This window comes from Apiospora marii, assembly GCF_038362585.1.
Source record: "Apiospora marii strain CBS 49790 chromosome Unknown utg000009l_segment0_segment0, whole genome shotgun sequence".
Classification (NCBI taxonomy): Eukaryota; Fungi; Ascomycota; class Sordariomycetes; order Amphisphaeriales; family Apiosporaceae; genus Apiospora; species Apiospora marii.
Window position 1 is genome coordinate 3562898 of NW_027117381.1, and position 20527 is coordinate 3583424.

Sequence of the window (20527 nt, forward strand, 5' to 3'; positions counted from 1 at the left end):
GATAGCCCGTGGAAGATGCTGGCAAAGCACAGGCTGGAGGCGTCAGCTCTAAGGTTATCTTTAGTGGGCAGAGTGCCTATCTGGTTATCGCCCACGGTTGCCTGCCAAGCTCCCAAGGTACCCGAGCACGCTGCTCCGGCCTAGCGTGGCCCGCCAACCAAGACAGGTAAGAGGGAACCAAAGCCAGTGTCATCGGCCAGTTTTAGTCGCCTCAAGTGTTCAATGTTTGGATCTCGGCTGCATCCCGTGGGGAAGGAAGGTTATTCTTGACATTGTCTCTTCGAGACCCCAGAATCCCAGATCTCCCCCAAACCTTCCTACAACCTCGTTTATGATTTATGTAAATACTGCACCCGACGATTGCATCTGAAACTTGCAGTCGATCAGAGTCGCAGGCACCTTGCCAGCTGCATTGTGTCGTGCACCAGCAACAACCAGACAGCAGCAGTAGCAGCAATAGCAGCAATAGCAGCAGCAAACAGTAGCTCAGACCAGCGGTATCCATAATACCTCAACGCTCGTTCCAGGACAACAACAACACTTTCAACTTCTCAACATCCAATTTCGCATCTCACATCTTCTGCCTTATCATCCTGGAGCTACCAAACCAAGCCGAAGCAGTGTCATGGTGATGGCCAGCATGTCGCCGACGGGCATACTGAAGACGGCGCTGGCGCTGGGCTTCCTGTTATCGTCCGCTATCGCACCATCTCTCGTCTCGGCCCAGACAAACTATACGCAGGTCGATATGATGCGAGCACAGCTTGCGCTGATGGGTGATCGATCTGGCGATTGCCCTCCTTGGTGAGTGCCACTCCATCGGATGCAACCTTTGGAATCAAGCTTTCTCTCCTGTAGCCTTTCCAACCTAGAGTGGCGCAAGCTGATCGTTGACTCGTAATCTATAGCTTCAACTGCCTCTTACCCGCCTACACCTGCGGCCAATACGCCCCCTGCAAGGAATATAACGGAAAATGCGATTGCCCCCCGGGTTTTGGAGGCGATGATTGCATTGAGCCCAGTATGTTCTATCGAGGAGACACCTTTGCCCTTGCCCATCGCGACGACTAACGTTTGAAACTTGCAGCTTGCGGCTCCCTTGCCCGAGGCAAAGACCGACCGATGCGACAAGGCGACACCTGCGAATGCGACGAGGGCTGGACCGGCATCAACTGCAACATCTGTACCGAGAACAAGGCCTGCAACGCGCTCATGGAGACCGACGATGGCGGAGGTGTTTGCTACCAAACCGGCGACGTCGTCAAGCAGAACTACCAGATGTGCGACATTACCAATGCTAAGATCCTTAGTATGCTCGAAGGGAAAATCCCGCAAGCGACTTTCTCCTGTGAGAAAGAAGACGGCTTTTGCGATTTCCAGTGTACGTGGAAATCCTCACTCGTCCTTCGACTTTGCAATGCTTTTGCTGATTATTGTTTGAATAGTCTGGATCGACCAGGTCGAATCGTTCTACTGCCACCTCACCGACTGCGAAGCCCACGCCGACCTTAACGAAGGAAAGAACAGCACATACTATCAATGCAAAACAGCAGAGTGTGCTTGCGTCCCTGGGCGCATGCTTTGCGGACAGCAAGGTTCCATCGACCTGACGGACATGCTGAAGGAAGAAATCGAGGGTCCAGCCAGTTTCTCCTGCGAGCAAAAGAAGAACGGCGAAAACATGTGCAAGTTCAAGGAGCCGGCTCTGGATAGGCTCTCCTACGCCGTATTCGGAGACCCCAGTATCGAGCTCACTTGCCGGTCTGGCGAATGTTTACATGTAACCGAGGTTCCTGGCTACGAACGTCCCATCAAGAAAATTAACACGCCTCTCATTGCCGGCGTCATCGCAGGATGCTCGCTTTTCTTGGTGGCTGTTATCTTTTTGGTGTGGTATCTATCTCGCCGGTCCTTCAAGTATGGCCAAATCTCTCTGGACGACTCCGACGACGAAGCCATGAAGCTTATGGCCGACCATAAGCCAGCATCGCTATACTTCGAAAACGTGACGTACGACCTGAATGGAAAGCGTATTCTTGACAACGTACAAGGTATGGCTCATCCCGGAGAGATCATGGCCATTATGGGCGCGTCAGGAGCCGGAAAGACTACATTCCTCGACATACTGGCTCGCAAGAACAAGCGCGGCGAGGTCAACGGAGACTTTTACGTCAATGGAGAGAAGGTACCGGACGCGGACTACAAGAACGTCATTGGCTTCGTCGACCAAGAGGACACCATGCTCCCCACGCTTACGGTGCACGAAACTATCTTGACCTCGGCTCTGCTTCGACTACCAGCTGGAATGGGTCGCCCCGCGAAAGAGCAAAGGGTATGGGAAGTGGAGAAGCAACTCGGCATCTATCATATCCGCGACTCTCTGATCGGATCTGAAGAAGGCAAAGGTCGCGGTATTTCTGGCGGTGAGAAGCGACGTGTCGGAATCGCGTGTGAGCTCGTTACCAGCCCATCGATCCTTTTCCTCGATGAGCCGACCAGTGGCCTGGATGCTTACAATGCCTACAATGTCGTCGAATGTCTCGTCACCCTGGCGAAGACGTACAAGCGAACAGTCATCTTCACTATTCATCAACCTCGCTCCAACATTGTCGCCCTATTCGACCGGTTGATGCTCCTGGCCAAAGGAAAAACTGTGTACTCTGGATCGTTCGCGCACTGCCAAGAATACTTCGACAGCATCGGATACTCGTGCCCTCCCGGTTTCAACATTGCCGACTACCTTGTGGATCTGACTATGCACGCCGGTACATCTGAACCTTACGATGATGGGACGCTTAACGCAGACAACGCCAGCGTGGGACCTAGCAGCACTACGGCCGTCAAGTCAATTGCCAGTATCTCCGGGAATAGCACTGCAGGCGATAGCATCTCTACAGACCCGTCGTCAAGCCGTCCCAGGACAAAGCGGAGAGATTCCGTCAAGCAGAAGCAGGATCGTGATCTCTATACTCGCAGGAAGAACACCGCTGATACTGCGGCATCATCCGATGTGGAAGAAGATATTGGTGCATATAAGCTCCGAACACAGCCACCGCCTCAGATCTATGTCGAAGAGGCTCACGACTTGCCACCGTCGGCCTCAGGGGAAACAGATTTGGATAACTTGTTCCAAGCGTATTTCGAATCCGACATTGCGGCTAACACGCACGACGAGATCCATCAAGCAATTGAAACCTCCCGAAATGTCAACGGCCAGAATGGATACTCGCCTGAGGGTCCTAATGTCTTCATTAGTGCTATCGGCAAAGGCTATGCTCGTCCCAGTTACCTGAGACAGTTCGTCATTCTGTCGGGACGTACGTGGAAGAACTTGTACCGGAACCCGCTACTGATGCTGATGCATTACGCTGTCGCCATCCTTCTTGCCGTCCTCTCTGGTTTCTTGTTCTATGGCCTGACTGACGATATTCCTGGCTTCCAAAACCGTCTGGGCTTGTTCTTCTTCCTCCTCGCACTCTTCGGGTTCAGTACCTTGACCAGCCTGAACGTGTTTGCGTCAGAACGCCTCCTGATCGTCCGTGAGAGAGCCAATGGATACTACTCGCCCATTACGTATTTCGCCGCCAAGGTGCTCTTCGACATTGTTCCTCTGCGCATCATCCCTCCCATCTTGATGGGTATCATCATATACCCCATGACTGGCCTTGTGGCAGATGCAGAGCACTTCTTTACCTTCCTCCTGATCCTGGTTCTCTTCAACATGGCCGCGGCAGCAATCTGCCTCTTCATCGGCATCGTTTGCAAAGACGGCAGCGTTGCCAACTTGGTTGGTTCGCTGGTCATGCTCTTCTCTTTGCTGTTCGCCGGCCTGCTGCTCAACCACGATGCTATCCCCGCCTCGGCTCTCTGGCTGCAATCGCTGTCCATCTTCCACTACGGCTTCGAGGGCCTGATCGTCAACGAGGTAGTGAAACTTAATCTGGTTGACAAGAAGTACGGCTTGGACATCCGGGTCCCCGGTGCTGTCATTCTGAGCAGCTTCGGTTTCAATAACGCCGCCCTGTGGTGGGATGTCATTAACCTGGGCATCTTTGCTGGCGTTTTCGTCATCCTGGCCTATGTTGCCATGCACGTTTTGCTCGTTGAGAAGCGGTGATCGGATACACCAGTGATCACGTTGGGATACTTAGAGAAGATGGAATTGTAGGATAGATTTGCATTTCTGAGGCATTTTCGTCTTTTGCCAGGGGACGAAGATCGATGTGGGAGAGCGCAGGAGAGGTTTGTCATGGTTGTAGGTATACGAAGAAGGCGGCAAAGCGCTGCCTGTCATGCGGGCTTGAGATTGCGATTGCTTATCATGGGATTGGCGTTCAACGGGATTGCTATGTTCATAGGCTCGGTCGATCTGTTTAAGATAGACCAATCAATGCACCACGGATTTTACATAAGATTGGCAAGTCGGGCGATATTCTTTGTTACTTTTATGTACAGGTGTTTATAGACAGGTATAATGCACGGTGAGTACGACAAACCAGCCATACCCATATGCTATTGCGGTGATGATACAGTACGTGCTTCGCTCTGCCCCGTCCGCCTCTTTGATAGGGTCCCCCTTTTATGTCAATATACATATTCTATTGCTTCGCTCGTACAACGTCTGGCGAGTTGTCAGATGTCATATCCCGTAATCTAAATGATCGTGCTCAATGGCATGGCACAGTGAAAGGTTCCAGGGAGCAATGACGACTGGCTGCTTTTCGCACCCAAAATTGTACAAATTTTTATATATTTGAATTCTTCTTGTCCATTGTACATTCAGCTTAGTCGGTGCTTGCATCGTCCATGGCGCCGCCCGTGAGCTCCTCGGCGATCTTGCGGTGGCGCTGAACGGTCTTGTTGCTGGTGTCGCTCTTGACCACGCGGTTGCTGGTACCGATGGCCTCGCCCATCATCTGGGAGACGGTGCGGGGCGCGCCGTCAATGTCCCAGACGCTGGCGGCGGGGAAGCCCTGGGAGGTCTTGTTGGAGAAGTAGTCGGGGCGGAACTGCTCCTCGACGGCCTTCTCGAGGTCGGCCTCGGTCACGATGAAGGACCGCGCGGCCATGTAGAGCTGCTGCAGGGCGTCGCGGCGCGCCTGCGACTTGGCCTCGACGACGGCCTGCGTCCGGGCGGCGGACTCGAGGGCCTGCTCGAAGCGAAGGGGGTCCTGCGGGACCTGCGTCGCGAGCACGACGGCCGGGATGGTCGGCGCGGTCAGGCGGTCCGACTCGTGCGGCGGCGCGTTCATGGCGGCGCGGTTCGCCAGGTCGTGCTTGCGGGACTGCTCCTTGCGCCCCTCGGTCGTGCGCTGCGTGCGCGTCCACAGCGCCGTCAGGCCCTCTTGCATGTTGCGGCGGCGGCCGGCGGCCATGCGCCGCTTCCAGGCCTCGCCCTCGGAGCTGGTCGGGGCCAGGGCCTTCTCGGAGGTGGGCTGGGGCGCGGACTTTTGGAACCACTCGGGCGAGGTCTTGGACAGCTCGCCCTTGCGCTGCTTGAAGATCTGGCGCGGGACCGGCAGGTGGCCCTTGTACGAGAGCGGGGAGCGGCGCTGGTCCTCGACCGCTTGCGACAGCGGCGGGGTCGGCACGTTGATGTACAGGGGCGACTCCGGGGGTATCCGCTGGGCGGCTTGGTTCGTCGGGGCGCTGCTGAAGGGGCGGGCCGTTGTGAGGAGGAAGGTGGTGGTGCTGTTGCTGGCGGTCGAGGTCGCTGCTGCCCGGCAGAGTGCCCTCTGCATTGTGGGAGCCATTGTGTGTGGTGTGTCGGGGGTGCGACCACAATGGTCACAGATCGAAGAGGTGGGTAGATGGACGACTTCGCGGAATTGCCTCTGTTCTTCGTCGGGCTGAACGTCGAGGGTCCAGGTCCTAAAGATGGAGATTCGACAGCTTGAACTTCGGCCTCCCAATCCGATGATGGATCAGTTGCTGGCAGCAAAAAGTTAATGACCCGAAAATCGATATCTGGCTGTGGCTTACGTGCGCCCAGATGTGTCGATTGATTGGTTCAATTGAGATCCACCGCAAGGGTCCACTGGCTCCCCTGGCATTGGGGTCCGATGTGGCTGATTGCTCGATTTTCTTTCTTTCTGATGCAGAAGAGGTCGGCTGGTCGGAGGCTGGGCGGCAGAATAAAATTCCAGGCGGTCAAAAAGTTCTGGCGAGTGGTGGGGTCCGACAGACAGCTCCAGAACATTTGCCCATTCCCATTTTCCCAATTGCCCAGGAGCCGCAAAATCTTTCCATACTCCTTCACTATACAAGCTGCAGAGTCTCGAGGTCTTGTTTCTCGCCTTGACTTGCAAATCTTTTTTCCCACATCACTCCCTTCTTTAGGACGTGTTACTCTTGAACATCAATCATCATGGGTACCGGCAAGAAAGAACAGAGCCGGCGGGAACGCCAGGGCAAGACCGGCGATGGCTTCGGCAACCTCAAGGTCAAGGGCGAAAACTTCTACCGCTCGGCCAAGAGGGTGAAGCAGCTCAACGTGCGCACCCACGGCCTGGCCCAGCGCAACGCCGCCGGTGAGATCACCCAGGCCGCCGTCCACCAGAGCCGCGACATCCCCACCGCGCGCATCGAGCCGAACCGCAAGTGGTTTACCAACACCCGTGTCATCTCCCAGGACTCGCTCGCGACGTTCCGCGACGCCGTCGAGCAGTCCTCCAAGGACCCCTACCAGGTGCTCCTTAAGACCAACAAGCTGCCCATGACCCTCATCAACGACGGCTCCCAGCTCAACGGGCTCAAGCAGCACCAGGCCAAGATGACCATCGAGACGTCCCCCTTCGCCGAGGTCTTCGGGCCCAAGGCGTCGCGGAAGCGCGTCAAGATCGGCGCGAGCACCATCGAGGACCTGGCGGGAGGCGCCGACAAGGCGATGGACACATACCAAGAGCGTTTGGAACAGGCTCGCTTGCTCAGCGGGATGTCCAACGAGATCGAGGATGGCGGTGCTGATGCCCGTCCTTCGGAGCATGGCCAGGTGTCTATGAACAGCGAGCCCGTGTTCGACAAGGGACAGAGCAAACGTATCTGGGTAAGTCCAAGCAACCTCCACGTCCTACGTTACTATCTTTTCTTCAGACGCTAATCAACACCGGTTTACAGAACGAGTTGTACAAGGTCATTGACTCGTCCGATGTCCTTCTCCACGTCTTGGACGCCCGTGACCCTATGGGAACTCGGTGCCGCAGTGTCGAGAAGTACATCAAGGAGGAGGCTCCTCACAAGCATCTTATCTTCGTGCTCAACAAGGTCGATCTGGTCCCTACCAAAGTCTGCGTAAGTGTTGCCCCTTTACTTCTTTTGTTGCCCCTCGTGACCGAACCCCAATGCGTTGAAGTCAGGATGTCTACCGCAAATTTCTTTTTGCTCAGTGGTAGGGACCCGTTACGTCATTGGGAGAATAAATCTCGAACTCAGGCTTGCCGTCTTCGGATGGCAAGTTGGTTGAACTTCGTCTTGAAGTTCCTCCGCGAAGATCGCTCTGTGCCATTGAGTTGAACCTGCTCCGTCCTTTTGGATGGCTTGTAGCAGTGTTCTTAGACATGGCACGCACATCTCTACAAACAAGATTTTTGTTTTCTTTTACACAACAACTTTGCAACAAATGCTAATATGAGGCATAGGCTCAATGGGTGAAAGCATTAAGCAAGGAGTACCCGACACTTGCCTTCCGAAGTTCCATCACAAACTCTTTCGGTAAGGGTTCGTTGATCCAGCTGCTGCGCCAGTTCAGCATTCTCCACAGTGACCGCAAGCAGATCTCCGTGGGCCTGGTTGGATACCCATCCGTGGGCAAGAGCAGTGTGATCAACACTCTGCGGGCCAAGGCTGTGGCCAAAGTCTCTCCTACCCCTGGTGAGACTAAGGTCTGGCAGTACATCACTCTGATGAAGCGCATCTACTTGATCGACTGTCCCGGTATTGTTCCTCCCAGTTCTACCGATACCCCCGAAGACTTGTTGCTTCGTGGTGTGGTGAGATTGGAGAAGGTTGAGCAGCCGGAGCAGTACATCAGTGCTGTTCTGGACCGCGTCAAGCCACATCACGCCGAAAGGACATACCAAGTCCAAGGCTGGGGCGACGATTACACGAGATTCCTGGAGCTGATCGCACGGAAATCTGGACGTTTGCTCAAGGGCGGAGAGCCTGATCTTGACAGTGTCGCCAAGATGGTCTTGAACGATTTGTACGTCTTACCAATTCCTCGTTTCTCTTCACAAACAATGCTAACCAGATTCCAGCACACGTGGTCGTCTACCTTGGTTCACGCCCGCGCCTTTCATCGAGGAAGAGGAAGGCGACCTCAAGGCAGGACGTACAGGAAGACTGGGCGAGATGCCCAAGAAGAGAAAGTATGAGCCTGAAGTTGTTCCTGCTACAGAAGCAGTGGACGATGATGGTGATAGCCCCGACGAGGATGAGAACGAGGTTGCTGTTGCAGGAGCCAAGGACGATGACGAAGACTCGTTCGGAGGCTTCGACGACGACAGCGACAGTGACAACGAGGCCATCGAGGAGGCCAAGAAGGCAGCGGTGAAGGTCGCCAAGGCTGGCAAGAAGAGCACGGCTTGAAGAAATGATACCCCTTGATGATTTGAGTTACGACGACGGAAGGAGTGAGCCTATCAAGTGGCAATCCTCTGGACAGACTATCTAGGCAGCAACTGCCTCTACAACCCATGTTTTTGGAGTTGATGAGACACGCTTTGCCATCTGCCCATGCGCTGCGCCGAGTATGGGAGCTGCGTGCGCGCAACGATTTGCAACAGAAACTTGCCTACAGAAGGCACGAAGGTCATGTTGCTGCCGCCGCAGTCAAGCCGCCTCGGATAGGGCAAGCATTACCATCAATGTACCCCATACGCAGTTGACTTGGTGAGCTCAGTGGCGCTTTGAGGCCCCCGGCGGTTGCAGTCCTGTGTTCTTCTTAGGGGAACGCAAGACGCCCCAGGCAATGAGATATAAATACAAACCAAATGAACCAACAGCCCCTTCTCGTGGATTGAACATGTTTACTACTGCAAATCGCTCTTCGTACCTTACTGCTTCGGATGGTGTAATGCGAAGTGTGTCTGCTACGTTAATCGATTGATCACCGTCGCCGTGCAGGTTCGTGCTTCACTGGAAGTCAGTTCATGATCACCTGCTCATACGAGCAGTACCTGTCGTCGCACAGATCCACGTCGCCGTTGCAGTTTTACTACACAGCCAGCGAAGGCTGCCTAATAACTACATGTAGGTAATACAGTGTATGTCCGCAACTGTCGTCGCCTTGCCTCCAATTCCATCAGCAGATACATCATTCCATCGCTGACCGCCCGTTCGCCACGGATAATGCATGAACTATGAAGTAATCATGGACGAGTCATGGAGGATCCATGGCAGCGCATGTGCAGCCGTCGGTAGTATGTTCGTAATGGTGGACGGTTACCCCGTGGTACCTTCCACTTGGTTGGTGTAAGGGGATATTCGACGTCTCGGTCGGCACTTTCCTCTTGCCATACCCAAGGAAGCAATTGACTGTTTGTGGATTCATTCCTACTTCAATCCGGCTGTCATCCTGTCTTCTTGTCTCAACTTGGTCACTCCGTCCATCCGTTCGCCATTCTGTTGTACGAATCTGTCTCTTCCTGATCAAACGCCAGTCCCATTCTCGTACTTCTACTTCAAGATGCTGGCACGCCTCGCCCTCCTTCTCATTGGCGCTCTCTTCGCCTCGCTGAGCCAAGGCAGTCCTCATCCCCTCTTTGGTGACGCCTCCGCTTCTGAGCATAGCATCAGCAGCAACGACGAAAACAACAACCCACCCTTCAAGGACTGCCCCGCCAACATCATCTGGTCCGCCTACGAGAAGCCGAACCTCATGATCCCCGTCGACCGCACCAACCCCTCCAAGGCCTACGGCCCCACCTTCCTCGGCCAGCTCACCCTGAACTTCAGCACCCTCTTCAACGTCGAGATCCCCGCCGCCTACGCCGGCAAGAGCTGCAAGGTCTTCTTCTCGTTCCCGACGCTGGCGCAGCTGGCCGGCAGCAACGGCACCGAGAGCTACTACTTTGCGGGCAGCGGCGGCGTCGCCTTCGCGCGGCTCGGGAAGGCGGCCGCGCTGGACACGACGTGGGCGGACGTCTTTGGCGATTCCGGCGGAACGGCATCGTCCAACAACAACAACAATGGAAGCGACAGTAACGGTGGCGGAAGCAGCTTAGGTGGTGGCGCGACGCCGTTGGGGCAGACGGAGATCTCGCCCGGGCACTCGTACGTGGTGGATCGGTTCGCGTGTCCGGCGGGGTCGACGTTGACTTACCTCATTACTGAGCCGGAGGGTGCGGATACCTACCTGGTCTACTTGCAGAACGATGTGCCGGTGGCCCTGGGACTATTCATGTCGGTTTGTTGAGCTCGTTGGATCAAGGTGATCAACAGCCTGTGGTTTATAACGGTTGGGTTGTGTTTCATTAATACTTACTATGGATGTCTAATCAGTGAGATAAACGGATGGTTTCTGGTACATCAATGATTACTCTACTTGGTTTACTTATCTCACCTGCTGGGCATACTCTGCCTATGTGACTTACATCAATCATACCATAGCCACGAACGAAGCAATAAAACACATAGACATGTTCGGGGTTGACGCTGTGCTCTAATTGTGGGTTCTCTGTGTACTATCCTACATAACAAGCATTTGCACTTATCCTGGTGACGATTCAGAATGGCCCCAGAATGGCGATCAATCTTCTCCCGTGACCGAATGCAAAGTATCATCTTCTCCGTGCTCATCAATCCTCTCCCGTGACCGAATGCAAAGTATTTTCTTCTCCGTGCTCATCATCAATCATCCTCCCTTGCTCCATGTGTCCCCAGTGGACAAGGCAAGAAGAATCATCAGCGTCGTAACATAGTATGAGCTCGTGTCATTCATTCGTGCTCAAGATCTTGCAAGTCGTTTCTTTTTTCTTATTTTCGTTCTTTTATGTTGGGGCTCGGTTCTCTTTTCTGCCAGTAATAGCGTCGTAGTCAAGATGACGATAAGGCAATCAAAGACAAGAAACCTCAAATGATGTCTGATTCTCAGGGGTGGGAGCTCTAGTTCATGTTGACGTTGCCGTCGTCATCCATCGTGCTATCGCCATCGGCAGCATCGTTGTTGCCGGTGTTGTTGTTGGCATTGCCGCCGCTAGCAACCGGGTTAATCGAACCATCATCCTGGACGACGGGGAAACGCTGCGCGTAGATCTCGTGGACTCCGTACTGCTCGGCCAGGCCGTACAAGTCCACCAGGCGGAACTGGTCCGGGTAGGGCTCGCAGAAGAACTGGCCCTTGGTCGCGGAGTTCTTGCGGGCGTCGATCCAGGCCCAGCGGTCGTCGAGCCAGCCCCAGGTCGCGATATGCCGGACGGCGGAGCCGTCGGCTTTGGACTCGAGCAGGACGTCGTGGCCGACGACGAAGTAGATCGGCTTCTGGCGCTCCTCGTCGGTGGCGGCTCGGGCGTTGGCGCCGGCGATGACGGCGGGGGCCAAGTGAGCGATGGCGATGACATGCCAGCAGCGGCGGAACCGGCCGCGAGCCAGCTCGGCGCGCTCAAAGCCTGAGGTGGCCAGCGCGAGCTCACCTTGGTAGTTATCGTCCGTCTCGAAGCCCACCATGATCCTCTCCACGTCGGAGAGCACGCTTGCAAGGTCTAGGGGGATCGGGTTGCCGCCGGCGTCAAGAGGCTCTGTGAGCGAGAAGGGACGTGGGTCCCACCAACCACCGTAAACGGGCAAATCGAGGAGCGCTTGTATAATGGCGTGGTCATTAGGGTCGTCGCCGACAGTGATGCCCGCATTGTCGTTTGGGAGGGGAGGGGGCGGCATGGGCTGCTGCTTCTTTCCAAATCCCTTGGAGAATAGGTCGGCCGGCATGACTGTGTCGTCGAAGGTGGCGTGGTGGGCTGAGAGATTGTTGTTGTTACCTGAAGCGTTGCCAGGAGCAATACCAGAATCATCACCAGAATCATCACCAGAATCATCACCAGAATCATCACCAGAATCATCACCGGAACCAGTACCAGGAGCGTTGCCCATAAAAGCATCGTGGGAATCGTTGTTATAGGGTAGTGGCATGTCAATCGGAGCAGAAGAGCCTGTAGTAACGGCGGCTTGGACTGCTGCAGTACTCTGCTCAGGAGCTGAAGTAGTCGGAGTGGCATTACCTCGCAGATCACTGTTGAGATCATCATCGGGCCATGACATCCACGCTTCCCAAGTCCAACCATCAGGGTCAGCAGAGGCCAGTGGTGTCTCGGACGGGGCCGAGGTAGTAGCAGCAACGAGAGCGGGAGCCTGCGACACAGCAGCGGCGGCAGTAGAAGGAGCAGTAGCCGACACAGGCGTAGAACCAGATGCTGCAGCGACGTTTCCAGGCCTTTCTGCCGACGAGCGGCTGGGAGGGTCCGAGGATTGCAAACCGCCCACGTTGAGCTGAGATTCACCACCCAAGAGGGAGGCTTGGCCGGTCTGAGGATCAGTCACCATTCGCGTCATGGGATTGCTGATCGCGGGCTGCGCCGTCGACAGGGGCTGAAAGGTAAGAGGAGGCTCGGGATTACCCAAACCCATGTTGTTCTGGGTACCGTTCTGCATGGGACGATCGTTCCAGATACGCGTCGTGTTCTCATAATTGGCCCACGGGAGAGTCGAGCTCGACGTGTTGAAAGAATCGTTGGCTCTGGTATAGCTAGAATCGCCGGTGGGAGGGGGGGGAGGGCCGGGTCTGAGGGGCTCGAAGCCGAGGTCTGTGAAGCCGTAGTTGGTCCGCTGCGTGGCTCTCTGCCTCGCTGCGACAGATGGCAGAACGAATTCCTGGTTACCACCCATAGACTGGCGGCGGCGGAGGTCGAGACCGGTGTTGGGATCGGGGACGTTGGGGTTGGTCCACGGGATAGGACGCGGCTGATGAGTCCGGATAGGACCAGGCTGATGATTCAGGCCATTGGCATTGCCACGCTGCGGGCGGCGGCGGTGGTGGTGAGCCGCGGGAGCATTGTAGTTGTTAGGGTAGGGCATACTCCGGGCCTGGTACGGAGTCGGAGCGTTAACGTGACCATGCTAGGGTCTCGTGGGGTTGCTCATCATGCCGAGGGGAGGCTGCGGAAGCTGGGGGGCGATGTCCCCGATGCGGCCAAAGTTCTGGAATAAGTCGATTCTATCAGAAGGCACTCGAATCTGGGCCCCGTTGGCTGCCGGAGGGGAGGGGGTCTCGCCGGGAGCGAGTGTGCGGCGTTGGAGGTGACGTTCTGTCGGAGGTTGAAGTTGCCAAGTTCACGGCGGCCGCCTCGGCCCTCCGGACCGCCTCCGTCCCGGCCTCCGTTGGCAGAGGTATTGTTGTATTGGCCGGACATCTCGTATTCGGCTGTGCTGTCGTCTTCTTCTTCGTCTAAATAGCCGGCTTCCGAAGAATGAATGCTTGGAGATGCGCCTAGAAGTACACAAGATTGAGAAATGTTAGGAAGCGGTTCAGAAATTGCCTGAGGGAAAAATTAAGATAACTAACCAAACAAGGACCAATTCACAAAAGGCTGATTGGCTGCGTGACCAAAATTGTTAGGGCTTTGCAGACCTGTGCTTGGTTGAGGGAGGGATTGTTCCCAGGCAGACACGTTGTGGTTAGGCACCGCTGAGTAGCTTGGTTGCTGCGTGTTCTGGTGCAGATTGGTAGCTGCCTCTCGGAACTTTTGAACACTGCTTTTTCCAGCGGCTGAGTCATCGTTCTCGTCGACATCGCCGTCGTGGTCAAAACCTGCATCCTCCGTCCCGCCATCGTCGACGAAAGGGGGTACTCCTGGCCGAGTCATGTGAGTCGCCGACTGAACTTGCTCAGCCCGGCGCCTCCGTGTCGTTACCATTTCGCAAAAGTACCCAGGGGGGATTTCGTCCGGCTTGTTCACCGGAGTCACAATATTTGCCTCGTCGAGGAATAGGAACGGGGTGCAATCTGGCCGGTAGACACCCCAGAGTCGGGTTAGCCGGAGGCACTCCTCATTCGTAATTCCACAACGCTTCCAATACTGCCTGGCGACGCTATTATGCCAGGTCCAGTATCCTTGGTCTCTTGTGCCTGGTGGAATACTGACCCACGGATTGTTGATAGGCACAAAGAGGTGAAGCCAGTCACTGGCGTTATCTCGGCGAATCCAAGGGCACTTTGGTAACAGGTTACAGGTTTGTGCGGCTTCGATGAACCTCTTGACTAACCAGTTTTTCGCTTCCTCTTCGTGTAATTGCCTGTGGTGACCGAGGGGGTCACTCTTGACAGCCAGTAAGTGCATCCACGATTGGATGTTGCCGGCGTGGATGTCCGGGCTTCTCTCTAGAATGCCGACTTGTTGCCAGCCGTGGATTAGGACGTTGATGATCCTGAGTCTCTGGACTTCTGCGTCGATATACTGGTGAAGGGGGTATGCTCGTGGCTCTTCCCAAAACCCAGAGACGTCGGACGCCACCTTGTAGTTATATATGTCCTTTGGGAGCACACCTTGTAAGCTCTGGAAAGCAGTGCGTATATCCTCGACTGGCAAGATGACAATAGGTATGTTGTTGAATAGACCGTATGAAACGGTCTGAGAGGCGTCACGCCAGTTCTCCCTGCCTTGCTGGATTCCCGATGTAGGTGCAATGGCGGCGTATTCTATATCCTTGTGCAGAACGGGCTCCAGAACAACCTCCTTTACGAATTCGGCGATTGCAGTGTGTGTCTCTTGACCGAGCGCTATGCCTGAAGCTTGGTCAGCATGTTTCTGTGTGAATGTGCCATGTGGAAAACGTACCAGGAGTGTTTCTTTGCAGCTCGTTGCTCTGCTGGTAACTCTGCTCGCTACCCTGATCGTCACCCTGCTCGTTGCTCTGCTGGTCGTGGCTAGAAGTGAGATCCTCAAAAATCTAACATTGACGTTAGCTCATGTGATTGCATGCGATGTGAAAGCGGCGTCTTGTGTTCATAGAATACAGGGACTGTATTGTTTCCGGGGGGTGAAAGCATCCGCAGAGAAAGCCATGAAGGCTATGTCGTTTCAAAAGGCGCCGACCAAGTATAACTTACCTCAGGATCTGGGTACTCTTCAGCGATTGCTAATGAATCGCCCCCTATCTCTTCGTTGTCGTGGCGCTCAAGTCGTGGCAGCCGAAAGTAGTGTTGAGGAAATCGTACGAATGTCAGGTCCTCCTCTCCTCCTATGTGCCAAAATGTTAGCAACTTTCAAATGCTCCAAGTTGTTGTGATGATTTTGCGGTGTTTTATGATGAAATGTGATGTCGCGCGACAGAAAATCATGTTGACTCAATCATGTCTGCAGCATTTTGATGATGTGAAACGAGGTGGACGCGGTAACAGAAAGAAGCGAAAATGAGGTGGACGCGACAACGATGTGGACGCGACAACGAGGTGGACGCGAAAACCAGGTGGACGCGAAAACCAGGTGAAGGGCAGAAACCACGTAAAGTCGGATGTGAAGGAGAAGTGTGTATGTGAAGGTGGAGGAAGGGCTGGCTGGTGTGGGGGCATTTATACCCGACGGCGCTAGAGAGGCTAGCTGTGTAGTGGTACTTATAGGTCCGCGACCGAAGGACTGGCTGGTGTAATGGTATTTATATGTCGGCAAAGGGCTGGCCGATGTAGTGGTATTCATATGTCGGTGACAGAAGAATTGGTAGGTGTGGGGGAGATTTATGTCGGCAAAGGGCTGGCTGGTTGATGGGTATTTATACGTCGGCAACAGAGAGGTAGGCTGGTTGGAATTTATATTCAAGGGTGGAAACATTGAAGGGTGGATAGGTATGATGTGAATACAGCGGGAAGGGTGGATATCATGTGAATACAGCGGATCTCATGTAGTAATGACACTTACCTTGTTCTAACGGCGACGACAACGCGGCCGAACCCTCTGCGGGCTCAGCCGCGTCGTCGTCCCCCCTGGAACGACGCCGCCACCCTCACGCTCATGGCGCATGCGCCAGAGGGCTTCGTATGGAACCACGGCGCGCGCGTTCCAGGGGGGAACCGAGACGGGCGCAGCTGCGCCACCCGTCTCGGCTCGGCCGTCTGGGCCTGTTCATTTTCGTCTGGAGGTTGAGAAGTCAGCAGTCTGAATAATAGATATCTTAGAAAAAGTCATGGTGAACGCTTACAGTTGCTTGACATCCTTGCCAGGGGATGTTGCGATTGGTTACTGTTCAGTCGTCAGCAAAACAAAAATTCAATGGCAAGATTCAATGTTGGCCTTACACGAAAATCTGGGCTTGAGGATGAGGAAGGAAAGGAAGGAAGGGAACTCGTTTCCAGCTTGAAGGGAGAATACATACATACCTACTTACACGCTTAGCGCGGGGATGTGGGGCCGAAGGCGGCAGCGGCGGCAGAATGAGGCCGCTTACGCTGTAGGGGGTGGGAGTTCGCTGGAGTACGCTGTAGGAGTGTGTTATAGGCGTTCAGATAGCGGTCCGAGGCGTGGCCTGGCGCTGTTCTGAACTCCGAGCTCGCCTACAAAGCTCTAAACAAGTGCTGTGAGGGTCTGAAAGGCTTGTTGCTGCCCACACAAGTGGTAACTTGGTCAGTTACATGTTTGTTGATGTTACTACACTGCCCCAGCGTTGACCACATCTCGTCTGAGCAACAGACAAGAAATACCCGGCGCTCCCTTTCTGGTCTAAGTGCTGTCGCCGATCCCCTTGAACCCCTGATTTCCTGCTCAGGTGATGAAGAAGACCTCCTCGTCGCTTTCCAAACGACCTAACTGTTATACAAACTCCATTTCTGATTTATTATACATCTACCTTTGGAAACACATCAACAACCTTCAATACCCTTCAAGGGAAAGCCGTTAAACGTGCTTAAACTTATAAAGGAACAACGACTCATATTTCATCGACCGTACAAAGTCTCTTCACCTACGAAAGAAGGGCATGAATTTGGTATCGCCTCCAATCTCCCATTTTATCGTTCTCTATTCGTTTCGTTTCAGGGCTGACCCATTCTTTTAGCAGGATCGAAAGAATGACAATAAGCAAATCACCCGGGATACACAGACAACAGAAAAGAATTCCCATGAGTTGCAATCGCCATGATTCATGTAGCCGACGTACGAGTTCACACAGCGGAAACGGTCCTGGCCATTCTCAGTATCTGTAATACCAACCTCAACAAGCGCAATCGCCGACCAGATAGCAGCGCGTTGCTAGAAACTACAAAGACAGGCATTCCACAGTGCAACAATAAGGCGGCGCGACAGAGGTTAGAGTTTCCAAGCTTGTCAACCTTCATGGCCGGCGAAAGGAATGTTGAAAGGGAGTTATTTATGCCCGTCACTTCAAAGCCATCGGTAGTGAATGTAAGATATGGATACATTGGTAGAGGTAGGCAAACATGTACACTATTACATCCATGGTACTCTGGACTCTCCGCTGCAGATTTTCTGGTTCCGTGTGTGTTTTCTTCACCTGGTGTTACAGTAACAGAGGTAAGCCCTTAATTTCTACCAGCGGGCTAAGCTGACTGTTCCTTGTATCCATGTATAGCAGTGCCACGGTGTCATTACCTTTTTGACTTCTCTGTCTTATGACAACCGCCATTCGACTCATGAAACACCAAGATATGGCCGCATGTTGATTTCCCATACGTTGCTGCTCGTGGCGGAAGGTAGGAGATGAGAAACCTAAGGGCAAAAGGGTTGGTACAGTATGCATTCTCGATTTCGCCTGTAACATCTGAAGGGCACAAGTTGAAAAGAAAGAGTCCTGTTCTGGCTATTGAGTTTGGCAAGGGAGAGGTTTTCCTCTTTTTGATGGCACTTGATTCGGACTGTAGCAAGACAACAGCCATCGGATGTAAGCGCCCTGTAAATTGCTTGAAGCAGATGGCACGAAAGTGTAATTATATACAGAAGATTGAATTTACGCATGAAATTCAATCTGCCTTCTTTCCTTCCATCTCGAGTATCGTCTAGGAAGCATCAGAGCCGTTGCAGTAGAGCGCATCTTGTTAACCCCCATAGTTGTAGATGAGCAAGTTGATACCTATCTGGTTGTTATAAATTTGATGTTGGAGTTACAGGCCGAGTAACGGAGGCGATGGATTTTGTATCTGTGTTGGTGCTAGTTGCATTCCAATTTCAGGGAAAAGAGGTGGAAGAAGAGAGGTTTTGATTAGCCTTGCATGTATGTTTGGCCTAAGGTTCTTCACTACTATCGGTAGAATGCAGATTAGCTGAGCCCGAGCAAAATGGCCAACAAGGGACAGCACCTTTCAGCAGACGCAACCGTTGAAATAGTCTACGAGTGATTATCGAATTCGTTCTCCCTAGTGCTTACAGCCACATGACCGAGATATGCGGCTCGGCGCTCCGGAGTCGTCCAAATGAAGCCACAGTACCACGGTGTCGGTACCGAAGAAGGAAGGTTGAGCCCACTTTCGTGATTTGGTCGCCTTGGCATTGGCTTGGTAACACAAGGCGATAGGGGCTCAGCGGGTCCCGGAGGGCATTCCAGCCTATCAAAACGCTTGTTAACCCAGCCAAGCTCTGCTAGACTCAACTGCGCCGCTTGATTTCAGCTTTTAGCCTTACAGAGTCGAATGTCGTTGCTGACGTTCCCGTTTGTAGGTAAATAAAAAGATGCTAAGCTCTCGTACATCTGATTCATTAAGTCTGAGGTCAGCTTGCTGCATTTCATATCCCTTTTAGTGGCTTCATTTGTTTTTCATCTCAACGTTCTTTGAAGACCGACAATCATATATTGGAGTTTGATGGACTAGATGTGCTTCCATGCTCACTAGTAAGCCACATCGAATTCTCTGCGCTGGTAGTTCGGAAGAAGGGTGTACGCAACGAGGAAGCCTTCCAGCGTGGGTGTGTATTTCGCGACGCGAGTTTGACTGAGACTGGGAACGAACAATATTGTGTTGCCTAACATCGAAGGTTGGAGGATATGACTTTTGTAACATCCGTTTACATCCCTCAGCTCTACAGAACGACATACATATGATGAGCGACGAAATCGCCGCCCCCGCTCCCACGCCACCGCCTCCGACTTGGCTGGGAGACAGCAGCAGCAGCAGTAGCAGCAGCAAAAGAGTGTCTGACGACACATACCGGTCGTTTTGGGGCCCGGCCGGCGCCCTCACCACCGTCTGGACGCCGACGTGCACCGTGTTCGACACCCCAATAATTGTCAACTACCATGCCTACACGGCCGTAACGCGTTCCTCTGACCCCTGGTGGGGGTCCATAAGACTCGGCCCAGTTGCCGGCCGCCCGGGTGGCAATGGCCGGCCCATGACAGGCCGTACGCGACATATCATACTGTCAGTTCTTCTATTGTTACCACTAGTTCACGTTACTGGGTCCACTGGATAGCCCCCTACTACTCCCCTGGAATATGCCCTTCGGGCTACGCACCAGGGTGCGCGCGGCCCGACGACGAACGCTACTCCTCCCTTCTGGGCCCAGCTCTCACCGTGGGCGAAACTGCCACCATATGCATTCCTATGTAAGTGGCCATCTCATCTAGCACCAACGACGGGTCCATGTATCTAGGAGGGGCAGGGGGGGAAACGGTGCTAACTGACCATGGACTGACTATAGCGGATGGGAATGCAACACGTCGACGGAATACGCTGAAGTCACCGGGCCCTCAACGTGCATTCACACCTACCAATTCGGGTCCACCACGAACACCGGCACCTACCAGGAGTCCGTGCCCTGGGTGCAGATCCGCTGGGCCGCGTCCGACCTCCCCCGGCTGGAGACGCACCCGCTGACGCCCGGCCTGATCATGAACGCGACGCTGGCCTCGGCGGCGGCGCTCGCGAGCGCGCGCCGGGCCGAGGCCTCGCTGCAGCGACAGCTGGGCGAGACGCGCGACGCGTGGGCGGCGGAAAAGGCTGGGCGCACCCGGGTCACCCTGGGGCTCGCCGTCGCCTTTGGGATCGTGGGCTTGTCCCTCACGGGCGCGTTGCTGTGGCTGTGGATACGGTACCGCAAGCTGAGGCGCGAGGCGGCCGCGACCCAGGGGAGGGAGATGGAGAACTTGGCTTCTATGGAGACCGCTACGGATCTGGGGGAGAGTAATCACAGTTTAAGCTCGATACGACACCAAGGCTACGGACATGGAGACAGAGGGGCGACTACGAACCCGCCGCCTTATTCGCCGAGGCAGGGGCATTCAGAGGGAACATGACGGGATCGAAGTGGCTCTATCTCATCATGGTGCTCATCAATGAACACGCTCATCACGCACTTAGATGTTTGTTACTTCAATAATAACCTTCCTTAGAAGGCTGTGTTGATGACAGTGGTTTTGGAATGTGTTTTCCATGCAAACCTGCTTGTTACTAAAATTCCTGCATGAAATACCATTTGGTAGAGCATCACAAACCAGGATGAGTGTATTGAATTGTTTGGCTCTTTTCACTGACCTCCCGCAACCTTCTCGCCGGGCTCTGGCCTGACTTGTTCTGCCCTGTGGCATATTATGTTGC

General features: G+C 54.1%; 6 protein-coding genes across 6 annotated transcripts; 4 read left to right on the forward strand and 2 right to left on the reverse strand.

Annotated features, from left to right (window-relative positions):
• Positions 1-640: 640 nt before the first annotated feature.
• Positions 641-4117, forward strand: PG985_012670 (ABC transporter; the record flags this gene model as incomplete). The annotated part of the gene is made up of 4 exons (XM_066832436.1): positions 641-804; positions 909-1021; positions 1088-1381; positions 1446-4117. 4 exons carry the CDS (start codon positions 641-643, stop codon positions 4115-4117), a joined length of 3243 nt encoding a protein of 1080 aa, XP_066680486.1.
• A 667-nt stretch (positions 4118-4784) lies between these two features.
• PG985_012671 (uncharacterized protein) lies at positions 4785-5753 on the reverse strand (the record flags this gene model as incomplete). Its single annotated transcript, XM_066832437.1, has 1 exon — positions 4785-5753. One exon carries the CDS (start codon positions 5751-5753, stop codon positions 4785-4787), a length of 969 nt encoding a protein of 322 aa, XP_066680487.1.
• Positions 5754-6367: 614 nt separating this feature from the next.
• On the forward strand, positions 6368-8586 carry PG985_012672 (nucleolar GTPase; the record flags this gene model as incomplete). Its single annotated transcript, XM_066832438.1, has 4 exons — positions 6368-7045; positions 7093-7290; positions 7638-8200; positions 8256-8586. The coding sequence occupies 4 exons, from the start codon at positions 6368-6370 to the stop codon at positions 8584-8586; spliced, it is 1770 nt and encodes a 589-aa protein (XP_066680488.1).
• A 1099-nt stretch (positions 8587-9685) lies between these two features.
• PG985_012673 (uncharacterized protein) lies at positions 9686-10414 on the forward strand (the record flags this gene model as incomplete). Its single annotated transcript, XM_066832439.1, has 1 exon — positions 9686-10414. One exon carries the CDS (start codon positions 9686-9688, stop codon positions 10412-10414), a length of 729 nt encoding a protein of 242 aa, XP_066680489.1.
• Positions 10415-11103: 689 nt separating this feature from the next.
• On the reverse strand, positions 11104-13065 carry PG985_012674 (uncharacterized protein; the record flags this gene model as incomplete). The annotated part of the gene is made up of 1 exon (XM_066832440.1): positions 11104-13065. One exon carries the CDS (start codon positions 13063-13065, stop codon positions 11104-11106), a length of 1962 nt encoding a protein of 653 aa, XP_066680490.1.
• A 5966-nt stretch (positions 13066-19031) lies between these two features.
• On the forward strand, positions 19032-20226 carry PG985_012675 (uncharacterized protein; the record flags this gene model as incomplete). Its single annotated transcript, XM_066832441.1, has 3 exons — positions 19032-19332; positions 19404-19536; positions 19632-20226. The coding sequence occupies 3 exons, from the start codon at positions 19032-19034 to the stop codon at positions 20224-20226; spliced, it is 1029 nt and encodes a 342-aa protein (XP_066680491.1).
• Between the last annotated feature and the right edge of the window lie 301 nt (positions 20227-20527).